Source organism: Neofelis nebulosa, chromosome 5 (genome assembly GCF_028018385.1).
Source record: "Neofelis nebulosa isolate mNeoNeb1 chromosome 5, mNeoNeb1.pri, whole genome shotgun sequence".
NCBI lineage: Eukaryota > Metazoa > Chordata > Mammalia > Carnivora > Felidae > Neofelis > Neofelis nebulosa.
This window is the reverse complement of record NC_080786.1, coordinates 151152234-151167380: the sequence shown is the minus strand read 5'-3', so window position 1 is coordinate 151167380 and position 15147 is coordinate 151152234. Positions and strand designations below refer to the sequence as shown.

The following is a 15147-nucleotide window of genomic DNA, read 5'->3' as shown; positions in this document are numbered from 1 at the left end:
ATAAATGGCATCATACCATACAAATCATTCTGCAACTTGCTTTTTCACTCAGCATTGTCATCATTTTAACTGCTACATAAGATTCCATTGTATGAATATACCATCATTTGTTTATCCATTCCCCCACTGATGGACATTTGAGTTGTTTCCATTCCTTTACTCTTACAAACAATGCTATCGTGAAGGCTTGCACGTATCTTCTTGGGGACACGTCTGAGTTTGGAGGATATGAGCCTAGAAGTGGGCTGCAGAGTATGCACATCTTCACCTTGCCAAATTGCTGTCCAAAGTGATTGCACCAATTTATATTTTCTCCGGCGGAGTACGCAAGTTTCCTTTGTTCCACATCCTCTCAAACACTTGGTATTATGAAGCTTTAAAAATTTTTGCCAATCTGATGGACATGAAAAAAAGACTCACGGTTTGTAATCAGCATGTCCTATAAGGATATTAATGTTTATTGACTATTTGAAGCATTTATTTTTAATTTTCTTCTCAGCTTTCACATTACCCTTTGATTCTACCATCACCCGTCCATGGGGATTAGTAGTAGAGACCTGCATCCAGGCTGTCTGGGTTTAAATTCTGGCTCCATCACACCCACCTAGTATCTGAGAACACTTTACTCGACCTCCCCATTCCTGTTTCCTCATCTAAAAAGAGTCAGGAGCAACCACCTCACGGGGTCGTGGAGGGTTGTTGAGCCTGTGTGTGTAAAGTGCTCAGAACAGTGCCGGGGGCGGGGGTGGCTGGAGGCTTTACCCTCAGGTGTCCCACAGCTGCTCAGCCAGATTCCCATGACAGATCTACCAAACCTCAGATGTGAGACCTTCAAAACATCTCAACCACGGTAACTCAGCTAAAGGGCATGGGTCCTTCTGCTGTCAATGACACGAGTGAATCACTGGCAACGTGTTCCTTCCTGAAGTCACACTATCTACACTATCTATTCACTTAATCAGGAATGAAACGTACTGTGGACTCAGAAAACATCCCTAGGTTACTGAGCAAGTCATGTAAACAATGTGTGAGAAGGTGGGAAACACCAACAAACCCGTGTGGCACAATATTTCTGACATTGGCATCCAATACATATTGGTGATCACCTAAGAAGGAAATGCTGCTGACCTGCCTCTAGTGAAAACTTCGATGGTGTCGAACCACAAGCTAGACCATCAGGAAGTCAGTACAAGGATGGACACGCAACCCTGCTTTTAACCTTTACCTCACCAGGCTACCTGGCTTCTGTATTTCTACTTTGATGCACCTCGTTTGCAGCACAGTTTTAAGAGGATCCTCCTTGAATGTCTAGCATTCAACACTCGTGAAAGAGGGCAGAAACCCCCTGGCTGGCCTCTCAGCTCTCGGAGCTCCCCTATGCAGAGCGGATGACCTTTTGCCCAATCAACATTTCGATTTTCACAAGAGGCTAGCCAAGTTGCCAACCTATTCATCTTGAAAGCACACAGATTCACCATCAAACAGCATAGGATATCTGCAATTCTGGACCTAGCCAGATGCAATTAACTAAGGACATTTGTAGCTCATTTCTTGTCAGAACCAGTTGAGGACAGTGGTATTGATGGAAGACTGTGTCAAGCCCATCCATTCCTCTAGTCTAGATAGCCTCGGTTTATCCACGGCTTAAGCCATCTAAAAGCTGCATAACGTTAATACAGCGGTATTCTCCGAGGTGGTTGGATTACTGGTGATTTTTATTTTCTTCTTTTTAAACTCTCGTATTTTCCAAATTTTCTACCATGAGAATGTGTTCTGTTTATAATAAAAGAAAAACACATGTTATTTTTAAAAGCTACATACTTGGAACATACTCTCTTCCCCACTCCCACCCTCCCGCATCCCAATGTAAGCACTTTAACTAAAAAATCAGTGGTATCAAACTCTCTGCTTTCATCAGAAAACACCACAAAAAAACTGTGAAACCCAAAACTGCACTTTCAGAGTTTTCTGCTTTCACAGAAAAGTTGTGGAGGTTCTTTCTTGTCCATCACTCAATTCAAGTTACTTGTAAGCCATCTAAGACATTTCTTCCAGAACTAAACATCAGGAAAATTGTTTCACCCGAACAACTTCTGTCCTCCTTCTTCATGAACAGTGAAAAATCTCGTGTAACTTGTCAGGTTTTCTCCTTTTATTTTGGCAATAGAAAGGTCAAACACAAATATGAATTATAACTAATAACTTCACAGGACTTTATGCCTATGCAGCTTTACTCTGAGGATCCCCAGCTCTAAACTGGCTTTTTAGTTTGTCTTGTTGTGCTTGTAATATTCTTCTACTGAGTGCATATATTCCTGCAGCCACTCTAAGCCCATCTTACAGTATGGCAGGATATAACTAAACGTAATAGCATATACTGTTCACTACTAATGCTTGTGATATTATCCTAAAAATTTTTAATTGAGGAACAACAAAATCATGGCACAGTGTCAACAATCTTTCTCAACTAATACATAAAATCTCAATGCAACATAAGAAACTAAGACTGAATTACATAAATCATAATTCAAGTCTCATAGCTAAACCAGTAAATATCTTTTCTTTCTTTCACTTATAAGTGAGATTTACTTAATTTTTTATATCAAGATATAGGAAAGAAACAGCAAAGATTCTTCCAGAATTATAAAGATCAATTAAAGGAGCAAAAGGAGGTAACACAGGAACACCTGGGATTCTCTCTCACTCTCTCTGCCCCTCTCCCACTCGTGCTTTCTCTCTCAAAATAAATAAACTTAAAAAAGGGGGGGGGAGTAACATAGATATTATAAACACAAACTTTGATACCATCAGATAAGATCTGTGTTCAAATCCTGACATCACTACTTACTAATAGTATGAGCCCCCCCAAATTTCAACGTGGAGAATAACATTACCTATTAAGTGTGTTATGAGAATTAAGAAACACATGTAAAAGTACTGAAAAAAGCATACGTGTTATCCATTCAATCAACAGCTGCTGCTGTCATTGTTGTTCTACATAAAGCCTATAGAGCCCCTTTAACCATTTAACTATTTCTGCCAAAACAACTGAAGGATTTTCTTGTCTACCTGCAAAACAGAAATATTTCTCAAAAATGGGTAGTTTAGCATAATAGCTCAGTGACCGGGGTACTCTAACCAACTTACCTAAACTGTCCAGTGCGAAGAAAACAAAGAGCTCGGTTACCATAAAGAAGGTGATTTTCAGGTCTTTAAAAGAAATAATGTTTAGTCAGGAAAGTACATTACATACAAAACAAATAAAAAGCACACAGAAAACATAAGGCATGAAAAACTTCTCAAAACCTTTACATCTATGTGGCAGAGCAGAAGGAATATAGGATTTGGAGACCTAATTGGCTAAGTCCTGGTTCCTTCACTTCCTACCATAGTAACTTTATTCAAATCAATCTATATTTCCCTGTATTCAAAATGTTCTACTATTTCTGCCTAGCTCATAGGGATGCCGTCAAGATAAAATAAGGCATAATAAAAAGTTAGCAAACCACAAGTGTGGCATAGGTACAAAGGACAGAATTATACTCACATAAGTCAGGACTATACCGCTTTGACAAAGAACTCTGAAAGTCTTTAAACTACAATAATACTTTAAACAGCTTCATTTCACATTTTATCCTTTCTAGTTTTATCTGTTTCTTTCCTCAGAGCAGAGCAGCCGCCTTCCAGGTGTGGTGTGCTACCTTGAGTCACTCATTCCCCATGGAGATGGGCAAGGCACGAAAGAGAGTAGCTGTCTACAACACATCCTCCAAAGGCTGCTACAATACTAGGTGGCCCAGCTAATATGTCAGTAGGAACCAAATATGAGTTACACATGCAGGAATGCTACAAAATTCTAGCAGCTGAGCAAACAGAAGATGAGGTAGAAAAATACACACCTTCTCTCAACAATCCCAACTATTATCCTTTAAAAGTTCCCTCTTAAGAAGCAAAACTTCCCAAATGGGAATTTTTAATGGGAATCTTAAGTATTAGTAACTAACCCTTTTTGATCAGTTAACAATCTGGAAGATATCAGCTAAAGGCAAAATGAGAACAAGAAAAAAACAGATGACCCTATACTGGAAAGCTTGAGAGAAAATGGGGTAGGGTAGAAGTAATATTCACAATCCTGCCTGACTTGCTTGAATTCTACTGCTCGGTTAAGTTCATCGACCCAGGCCATCCCTAATACTTCTGGTGCCTAAGGGCGAGAACATCTATTCCACTTGGCAAACTGAAATTACTCTCTAATTCCTTGCCTTGTTTTTATTTCTCCTGACTAGCATTCTAACTTGATCTGCCACACAAAAAGGATCTCGTTCTATTTTGCTCTTACCTATATTCAATGGCTCTGGTGTAATAGATAATAGCTATATCAAATCTTTGTTTTGAAAACTCTTCATTTCCTTTCATTTTCATTAGTTCTCCTTGCTGAGAAACCAAGGTGAAAGAAGACTCATAAATTAAATGCAAAGGCAATCAAGAACCCACTATCTAGGAAAAATAGCTCTAGGTTTTTGTCATTGGCAACAGAAATAACCTGGGGTATTATTTATGTGGAAAAGGGGAACGCAATACCCAATATGTTGGTATATATACTTAAAGAAACCAGTCTCTGACGATTCAATGCTAACTTTGTTAAAGGAATATTAAAAAGTAAAACCACATTATGAATAACTACTAATAATTAATCCCCTTGTGTATAGTATTTGGCAGGCCCACTTTTAAATATACCTACTGAGCCTGCCACACAGCAGGGAAAAAAGTAGATGCAAGAGTTAGAAAATGTGATATTATTTAGGGGCACCTGGGCGGCTCAGTCAGTTGAGTATCCAACTCTTGATTTCAGCTCAAGTCATGATCTCGCAATTCCGTGAGTTCAAGCTCCATGTAAGGCTCTGTGCTGACAGTACAGAGCCTGCTTGCAATTCTCTTTCTCCCTCTCTCTGCCCCTCCCCTGCTTGTGTGCTAGCGTGCACGCACTCTTTCTCTCTCAAAATAAATAAACTTAAAAAAAAAGAAAATGTGGTATTATTCAATAACCTAAGTGCCAAAAAAACCCCAATAGATAAATCAGTAACATATAGGCAATGTTGAATAGATTAATTGCCAAAAAACGAAGCAGAAAAATTAGTAAGAATGTGAAATCGAAGATGCTACAGATGCAACTGAAACTTTTCACTTCAAATACTTACAGTTTCAGAATAAACAGAGTAAAATAAACTGGATCACATAAATGGCTTTAATTAGTGAATTAAATAGAACATTAAATATTTTCCTAAATCCTTCTTTAAAAATTTAGTTGAATCTTATTTAACTTGAGCACCCAGCTGGCTCAGTTGGTACAGCATGTGACTCTTGATTTCAGGGTTTAAGTTTGAGCCCCACACTGGGTGCAGAGATTACTTAAAAATAAAATCTTTAAATAAAAAAAAAAATGTATTTCCTATGATTAAATTCTATGGCATGTGAATTACATCTTAATAAAAGCTATACCAGAGAAAATCATACTTCCTCAACTAAGTAAAAGCCTTTCAATTTAAAAAAATCAAATTTCAGTTTATTTTTTTATTTTTTATTTTTTTTTATTTTTATTTTTTTTTAAATTTTATTATTTCTAGTATCTTTTTTTTTAAATTTTTTTTTCAACGTTTTTTATTTTTGGGACAGAGAGAGACAGAGCATGAACGGGGGAGGGGCAGAGAGAGAGGGAGACACAGAATCAGAAACAGGCTCCAGGCTCCGAGCCATCAGCCCAGAGCCTGACACGGAGCTCGAACTCACGGAGTGCGAGATCGTGACCTGGCTGAAGTCGGACGCTTAACTGACTGCGCCACCCAGGCGCCCCTCAAATTTCAGTTTATAATTAACTCTTAAAATATGTACAATTTGATGTTTATGTTATTCAACATTATGTGAATTTAATTTAATAATATATAAATATATATTTTAAAAATATATGTGTAACATTAGAAAATTCTGATCAAGATGTTGTTTGCCTGTTCCAAAAAAATAAATATTCCAATTAAAATTTATTAAAAATTTCCCTCAAACCTGTTTATGAATTTTATAGTTCGTTGTGTGCTGACAGTTTTTTTGAACTTCCTTTGAATGTTAATAAAAGTTCTAACAGATAAATCTTAAAATATACTTACAAGTAAATATTTATTCTCACCTCTATACACTCCACACAATTTTGAGTTTTAAATTCTTCAAGCAAATTGCAGTTTTCTGTTATGACTTTAGTTATGTGATACTTGTCTAAATTTTATTTTTAGGAGAGAGTGAGAAAACAAATTGGTACTGTTAATGTTCTAAAACTTAGGTTATGTAAGTCAATCCATACAGTCAATTAATTATTATACCTTCTAAATAACATGTTTGTTGTAATCTTTTACATGTACCAAATAATACAACTGAAAATACACAACTGAAAATGTTGTAGAACACATTATTAGATTCACTGCTTGCTGTGAGTCTCATCTGTTTTATGTCTAGCATTAAAAAAAAGCACTTATTATTACATTAGTTCTAATTGTAGTTTAAATAAATGTTCGGTCATGATATTCCAAACAGGTCTCATAATTACTCAAGTCAGTTCCATAATTACTCAAGTTACTGAGCATGTATGGTGAACCTGGCACAATATTCAATAAAAATGTCTAATAACAAAAACACGGAAAACTCTCTAAAATGTATTTAATGTAACAAATAATTTTAAATATCTTAATTTAACATTCTGACTCTCATGAATGAAATGTTAAGATGTTATTTGAAATACCATTCTTTTAAAAATTTGATAAACTAATTAAAACACAGTAGGTAATAACCAAAACTTATATTAAAAGTATACCAAGACTTCATTTTCTATATTTTTAGCTATTCTATAAAAAATATTTTTTAACGGATAGTAATTTTATCCCAACAAAATCGTAGTTAAGCCTCTACCAAACACATACATTTCCAAGGTGAAAAAAGTATCTAAAATCTAAGATTTAAGAAAGAATTCTGAAAGGTCACCAAATAAAGTAATTAATAAGGGATAAAGTAAGATTACAGGATAAAAACCTAGGCTTTGAAATTAGGGAATCTTGACCTCTCACCTAGGCCGTACTACTCACTAGATTGCAGAAATATCACTTAACCTCCCAAAGCCTTAGTTTGCTTACTTCTAAAATAAGGACAACAGCAGCTACCATAAGACAGCTATTGTAAAGAAGAGAACAGAGAAAGAGCGTTGGAACCGAGTCCACATGGGTGCCCGATGTGATACTGCTCCTCCACTTTTACCATAAAATCTACCCTGTAATTAAAGGCCTCCAGAACAATGAGGAGAACCACCTCTATCAACCCAGCCTTCATGTTTAAGCTTAATTTCTCTCTACCACTTACATTAAACAGCATAAGACTTGACCTCTTCTCAGTAGGGATGGCAAATTACCAGTCATCATCAACTAAGGAGCCAAATATTTTCTGCTTCAAGGTCCCTATAGCTAGGGGCACCTGGGTGGCTCAGTCAGTAAGTGCCCAACTTCAGCTCAGGTCAGGACCTCGCAGTTCGGGAGTTCCAGCCCCGCACTGGGCTCTGTGCTGACAGCTCAGAGCCTGGAGCCTGCTTCAGATTCTGCATCTCCCTCTCACTACCCCACCCCTGCTCACGTCCACGCGTGCGCACTCTCTCTCTCTCTCAAAAATAAACATTAAGGGGCGCCTGGGTGGCGCAGTCGGTTAAGCGTCCGACTTCAGCCAGGTCACGATCTCGCGGTCCGTGAGTTCGAGCCCCGCGTCAGGCTCTGGGCTGATGGCTCGGAGCCTGGAGCCTGTTTCCGATTCTGTGTCTCCCTCTCTCTCTCTGCCCCTCCCCCGTTCATGCTCTGTCTCTCTCTATCCAAAAATAAAAAAAAAATAAAAAACGTTGAAAAAAAAAAAAATTAAAAAAAAAAAATAAACATTAAAGGGGCGCCTGGGTGGCGCAGTCGGTTAAGCGGCCGACTTCAGCCAGGTCACGATCTCGCGGTCCGTGAGTTCGAGCCCCGCGTCGGGCTCTGTGCTGACAGCTCGGAGCCTGGAGCCTGTTTCGGATTCTGTGTCTCCCTCTCTCTCTGCCCCTCCCCCGTTCATGCTTTGTCTCTCTCTGTCCCAAAAATAAATAAAAAACGTTGAAAAAAAAAAAAATTAAAAAAAAAAAATAAACATTAAAAAAATTTTTTTAATTAAAAAAAAAGATATGCTTCAAAAAAACTGCTAACATTCAAATTATTTAGAGAAATATATTTCACAAAGTAAATAAATATATAAAGCAGTTTCATCATACAAAAGATTAACAGTCATCAGGGAAATGAAAATTGCAATCTCAGCTCTTATTTCTCTTTTTTTTTATCTTTATTTTTGAGAGAGAGAGACAGAGCATGAGCAAGGGAGAGGCAGAGAGAGAGGGAGACAAAGAATTCGAAGCAGGCTCCAGGTTCTGAGCTGTCAGCACAGAGCCCCATGTGGGGCTTCTGAACTCAGGAACCGTGAGATCATGACCTGAGCCGAAGTCAGATGCTTAACCGACTGAGCCACCCAAGTGCCCCCTTATTTCTCTTTTGAATGAGAATACATAAAGTGCCAGTTGTGATCTCTTTTTCTGGGTATTATATATAATAACATGACATTCATTAGGTAGGATTTTTAGAAGTATGATGTCATAAAAAACATTAAGACAGGAAGTACAGAAGAATAAAACTATAAGCTTAAAGTTCTCTTATTCAGGCTTTTCTCTTATTCACAAGAGAAAAACATTTTTTTAAATCCTAAGATAGGGATGCCTGGGTGGCTCAGTCGGTTGAGGACCTAACGTGGCTCAGGTCATTATCTCACGGTTCATGAGTTCAAGCTCCATGTTGGGCTCTGTGCTGACAGCTGAGCCTCGAGTCTTGCTTTGGATTCTGTGTCTCCCTCTCTCTCTGCCCCTCCCCTGCTTGTGCTCTGTGTTTCTCTCTCTCTCTTAAAAATAAACAAACATTTAAAAAAGTCCTAAGATAAATAACCACACATTCCATTTCCCGAATAATTCCTTTAAAAACTGAGTCAAGAAACAATTTAATGCATGTATACTTACATTCAGTGAAGAAAATACTTAACATAGGCCAACAATTGTCAACCGCTCCTAATTTAGGTAGAATTGTTACATCACCTGTGTATTTCACCCAATTCAAAGCTTCTTCCATTGCCAAGATTTTCTGTATCAAAAAGATGGATAAAGAATGTGATTTGGGTATTAACTCTAAATTTACATGTGACACCATATATGTAACATATAGCATTTTAGATTCTTGATAAAAACTTACACGATCTCCTACTTTCATTACACTAGCATGCAACTTAGAACAGCTGGACCCCGATTTGTAAGTTAACAGATACCATGGACTCACACGTTACATCTTTAAGTAACCTCAGGCCACCCTCAGAGAACAGGATGCTGCTTCAATGATTACAGACCTGGAAGCTGAGGTTTACAACCTGGCCAGAGGATGCTCTGTGTAGCACTAAAGTACAATAACAAAAGGTGAGTGAGGGGTCTCAGATCTCATCTAAACTAGGACTTCCACCCTTACCACAAAGTGAAAGGTATCGAGATTAAGGTTCATGAAAGGGACTGTGTATTTTAAAAACATTTTTGGAGGGCACCTGGGTGGCTCAGTCGGTTAAGCACCCAACTTCAGCTCAGGTCATGATCTCACAGTTTGTGAGTTCGAGCCCCACACTGGGTTCTGTGCTGACAGCTCAGAGCCTGGAGCCTACTTCAGATTCTGTGTCTCCCTCTCTCTCTGCCCCTACCCCGCTCATGCTCTGTTTCTCAAAAATAAACATTCAAAAAAATTTTTAATTTTTTAAGTTTGAGAGAGAGAGAACACGCACAGTGGGGGAGGGGTACAAAGAAGGAGAAACAGAATCCTAAGCAGGTTCCGTACTATCAGCACAGAGCCCAACGTGGGGCTCGAGCTCACGAACTGTGAGATCGTGACCTGAGCCGAGATCAAGAGTTGGACGCTTAACTGACGGAGTCCCCCAGCACCACAGGACTGGGTATTTTAAATGGTCTGTGGCAAACAGAGAAGAGTAAGCAGATAAACAACAGGAGAAAAGCACAACTGCTCAAATGAGCATTCAGTGCAAAGATCTTAATGAAGAGTCAGGAGTTCACAAGAATGTTATTCATACTTCTGGTCTAAAATGACTTCAGGGATGCCTGGGTAGCTCAGTCAGCTAAGCGTCTGACTTCGGCTCAGGTCATGATTTCACGGTTCGTGAATTCAAGCCCCACATCAGGCTCTGTGCTGACAGCTCAGAGCCTGGAGCCTACTTCAGATTCTGTATTTCCCTCTCTCTCTGCCCTCCTCCACTTGCACTCTGTCTCTCTCTCTTTCAAAATTAAATTAAAAAAAATAAAAATAAAAACAAACTATATATACATATATATATACACATATATATATACACATATATATACACGCACACATATATATACACATATACACACACACACACACACACACACACACACACACACACACACATATATGGGCGCCTGGGTGGCTCAGTCAGTTGAGTGTCCAACTTTAGCTTAGGTCACGATCTCACAGCTCGTGGGTTTGAGCCCCGAATTGGCTCTGTGTTGACAGCTTGAAGCCTGGAGCCTGAAGCCTGGAGCCTGCTTCAGATTCTGTGGCTCCCTCTCTCTCTCTGCCCCTTCCCCGCTCATGCTCCCTTTCTGCCTCTCAAAAATAAATAAAAACATTAAAAAAATACATATATATGAAATGACTTCAGAAGTAGTGGAGTTATCGATGCTGGCATCAGGCTTAAGGGAAACAGGTAGATGTTTATTATGTTACCAGTAGCATTAAAAATTGGATTATTATGGGGCGCCTGGGTGGCGCAGTCAGTTAAGCTCCGACTTCAGCCAGGTCACGATCTCGCGGTCCGTGAGTTCGAGCCCCGCGTCAGGCTCTGGGCTGATGGCTCGGAGCCTGGAGCCTGTTTCCGATTCTGTGTCTCCCTCTCTCTCTGACCCTCCCCCGTTCATGCTCTGTCTCTCTCTGTCCCAAAAATAAATAAATAAATAAAAAAACGTTGAAAAATAAAAATTGGATTATTGTACCTGGAGATTATCTAGTAATTACATATCCAAAATGTTCATACTAGAGACCTAGTAATTTCATTTGGGAGAATATATGCAAGGTAAATAATCTAAAAAAGAAAAAAGAATCAACTTGTAAAAGAAGCTCAAAATTATACTACTTACACAGGAGGGAGAAGAAAATGATGCAAACCTCCAGAGTAAGGAGATTTTTTTAAGCAAAATACAGAAATCGGTACTACCAAATACTACATGTAAAACACTAAACATGTGAACTCGACCCATGGGCAATGACCAGCGAGATGACTGCCAGTTACTGGTAGTTGTTGTGCCTGCTTCCCATATCTAACACTTACATTTTCTATTTTATAACCAATTCTCAATAAGCCTCCAATAAAGAATGAATCGTTCTGCAAAACAAAACAAAACAAAAAAACACAGTTATTTCCTTATTCAATGAATTACACTTGAATTTTCCAGGGGACAAAAAAAACAAAAAAACAAAAAAAAAATCCTACATTTCATGAATACTGCTATGTGTTCAGAGTCCACTTCCTACAAGTACTTTCATGCCCCATTTACCTCCTAAGAATCCTGAAACAAGAATTAAGAAATAGTCTTAAATTGGCTTCTAATAATAAAATGACTCAGTGTACCTTTTAGATGTATGGATTTTAAAGTTCATTCCAAGAGAGACAGACTGCATGAGTGGTGTAGGGGCAGAGAGCAAGAGGAAGAGAGAATTCCAAGCAGGCTCCGAGCTGGTGGAACCCATGAAACCAGGAGATCATGACCTGAGCCGAAACTAAGAGTCAGACGCTTAACCAACTGAGCCACCCAGGCACCCCACACCAAATTTTTTATAAAACTACATTGGCTGGGGCACCTGGGTGGCTCAGTTAAGTGTCCGACTTCAGCTCAGGTCATGATCTCAGTTTGTGAGTTTGAGCCCTTCATCAGGGTTTCTGCTGTCAGCGTAAAGCCCGCTTGGGATCCTCTGCCCCCTTCTCTCTGCCCTTCTCCTGCTCATGTTCTCTCGCTCTCAAAAATAAACATTAAAAAAAAAGAAGCAACTACACTGGCTGACAGAAGTTATAGCAAAGGATTATCAGCAGGAAATAAATATCAGAATGTCTTTTATTTAAGTTTACAATCAGAATAATACCAAGAAAAACACTTGGTTCCATAACCAACTGAAGTAAGAAAAATTACTAAATGGCTTTCACAGGGAAAAAAAATAACCCTCAGTGCAGTACAGGGATACTACCTCAAATACGGCATAATAAAAGTTTACCACAAAGTAGTAGTATTTATTGTGGTGATAGTGACAGTGGCATGATTTTATAAGAGAGAACCTTGTCACTTTCAGCGACAAAAGTTCCTGTGAACCAGGAGCATACTTTCATCTGTGCCAAATTCCAGTTTCTATTCTTTACTGACAAGGAATAGTCCTGGATCTCATCATTCATGTCAGAGCCATGAAAATAGCAGTCCATCTAATCTCTCAAATACACAGCAAACTCATGGGTAGCAGAATAATGTCATGTTAAACCAAACTGAAACCATAACCCGTTAGCCACTATAAGTTACTAACGTGGCCCTGACACCCTATGAGTATTTATATTCTTTAGATATGGGGGATTCTATCACTTACCACAACTTTCTTTGCCAAATCCACAATATCTTCCATCAATTCTAGATGTTGTAATTTCTTCAAACTTATCTCAGAAGCATGAGAATTGCTTAAATACAAATTCATTTTTAAAACATCAGGTTCTTATATATAAAAATTCATTGACTTTTATACTTTACATTATACCTCAATTTAAACTATTTGGAAAAAAAATTCTCTCTTCACTCTAGGTAACAGTAAGTTATTTATTAAATGGACAAAATTCTGTACTTTTTTCTCTCTTCTGTATAACAATACTCTTATTTATAAACAAGCATATTAATTTTCCCTAGGTAGGTTTCAAACCTACCATCTATGCTCTTCAGATATTCATTCATTACGTTACCATGATTAGTCAATCATATCTAAATCCAAAGCATTAACTTTTTCCACCTTATTACATTACAGTGAAGGTGAACAATATATAAGAATAAGACATAAGAATAAGAACAGGGCTTCCATTGTACTTGGTGTTCCTTAATAATGGGCAACATGCTTACAACTGTTTACACAAAACAAATAACATGTAGTAACTTACCCAGCCTCCACACAAGGATGCAACCTTGATATTACAGAACTGTGCTGACGTTGAAACAGAAGTGGCCAGAAGATGTGTATCTTAATGGCATCACAGTAATCTTGCAGGACAGAAACTGGTTTACTACACCACATATTGCAGATATCAAATTCTTAATTAGAAAAAAGTACTCAATTAATATTTTGTGCCTCGTTTTGAAATAAATCAACACTGTTAATAAAGGAAAGGCTACAACAGATATGGAAAGGTAAAAAAGAAGGGGTGAGCAGGATAGGTGAAGGGCATTAGGAGGTAAAACTTCCGGTCATAAAACAAATCACAGGGCTGTAAAGTATAGACAGGATGAGGGATATCGTCATCAGCAAGGTAATAACTCTGTATGGTAACATATGGTAACTATTATGGTGAGCATTTCCTAATGTATATAAATGTTGTACACCTGAAACTAATAGAATACTGTATACCAACTATACTTCAACTAAAAATATATAAATCGGGGCACCTGGGTGGCTCAGTTGGTTAAATGTCTGACATGATTTCAGATCAGGTCCTGATCTAAGGGTCATGAGTTCAAGACCCACAGTGGGCTCTGTGCTGGGCATGGAGCCAAATTAAAAAACAAATGAGCAAAAAACAAACAAGCAAACAAAAACATAAACCAAGGTGCCTGGGTGGCTCAGTCGGTTAAGTGTCCGACTTTGGTTCAGGTCACAATCTCACAGCTTGTGGGTTCGAGCCCTGCATCGGGCTCTGTTCTGACAGCTTGGAGCCTGGAGCCTGCTTCAGATTCTGTGTCTCTCTCTCTCTGCCCCTCCCCTTTTTGCGCTCTCTCTCTGTCTCTCAAAAATAAATAAACGTTAAAAATGTTTTAAAAAGACATAGATCAAAAAATAAAAATGACAGATATGTAGGACTGGTATGTTGATGCGAATGGATGAACCTCCCATTACAGTCTTTTAACAAATTAAAATACCAAGTTACTCACCTAAGTTTCTCTCACTTTGGGTAAAATCTTTATACTGCATCCCCTAAATAGAAAAAAATTCTTTTGATTTGTATCTGGTGAAATGCAAAAATACAGCTTTCAATTTTTAATGTAAGGATTATCAGTACTAAAGTAACAAATTTCAGTGCCCATTTACTTATACACTTTGATTACACTATCCTTACTCAGTGGTGAGCCTTTAAGCCTTTTTTCAAAGCGTTTCATTTCCCCTGAGTCTGTATCTATGGCTCTCTCTTGAGAACCATTCTAATCTCCAGTCAGAAAACCTTATTTCCTCATCACTCATTCTCTGGTATTGTACATTCTTGTTGAGGCACTGCTTACTTTCCCCTCTGAAATCACATTTGTACCTCCTGTAAAACTTGCGTACCACAGGGGCACCTGGGTGGCTCAGTCGGTTGAGCGTCCAACTTCAGCTCAGGTCATGATCTCACTGTCCGTGAGTTCGAGCCCCGCATCGGGCTCTATGCTGGGAGCTCAAAGCCTGCAGCCTGTTTCAGATTCTGTGTCTCCCTCTCTCTCTGTCCCTTCCCCACTTATATGTGCGCACGTGCGCTCTCTCTCTCTCTCTCTCTGTCAAAAATAAACATTAAAAAAATTTTTTTAAAAACTTGTGTACCACAAAAACATCTTTACTCCCATAGCTCTAAATCAAAACACCTTTAAAAAGTAGACATTAAAAGTTCTCAGAATAAAAAAAGATCTTTAACTACGAACAGTAATGAACGTAGTTTTAACTAAACTTACTGTGGTGATAATTTGACGACACGTACGTATTTCAAGTCATTATATTGTACGCATGG

At 38.4% G+C, this 15147-nt stretch overlaps 1 protein-coding gene across 10 annotated transcripts in view; it reads right to left on the bottom strand.

Moving 5' to 3' along the window:
- TTC3 (tetratricopeptide repeat domain 3) overlaps positions 1-15147 on the bottom strand; it is a 130154-nt gene that overhangs the window by 101278 nt on the left and 13729 nt on the right. For 5 of the 10 annotated variants that reach the window (XM_058731974.1, XM_058731972.1, XM_058731968.1 and 2 more), the window contains exons 3-10: positions 14324-14366; positions 13339-13489; positions 12783-12870; positions 11485-11538; positions 9107-9227; positions 6179-6264; positions 4340-4434; positions 3148-3210 (exon numbers count right to left, since the gene is read on the bottom strand). The exons of 2 other annotated variants lie outside the window; for them this stretch is intronic. In XM_058731974.1, the coding sequence (XP_058587957.1) occupies positions 3148-3210; positions 4340-4434; positions 6179-6264; positions 9107-9227; positions 11485-11538; positions 12783-12870; positions 13339-13489; positions 14324-14366 (701 nt within the window). Of the gene's footprint in view, positions 1-16; positions 37-268; positions 1700-3147; positions 3211-4339; positions 4435-6178; positions 6265-9106; positions 9228-11484; positions 11539-12782; positions 12871-13338; positions 13490-14323; positions 14367-15147 lie in introns of those variants that run through there. 3 more of the 10 variants (XM_058731971.1, XM_058731976.1, XM_058731978.1) reach the window with 3 other exon arrangements.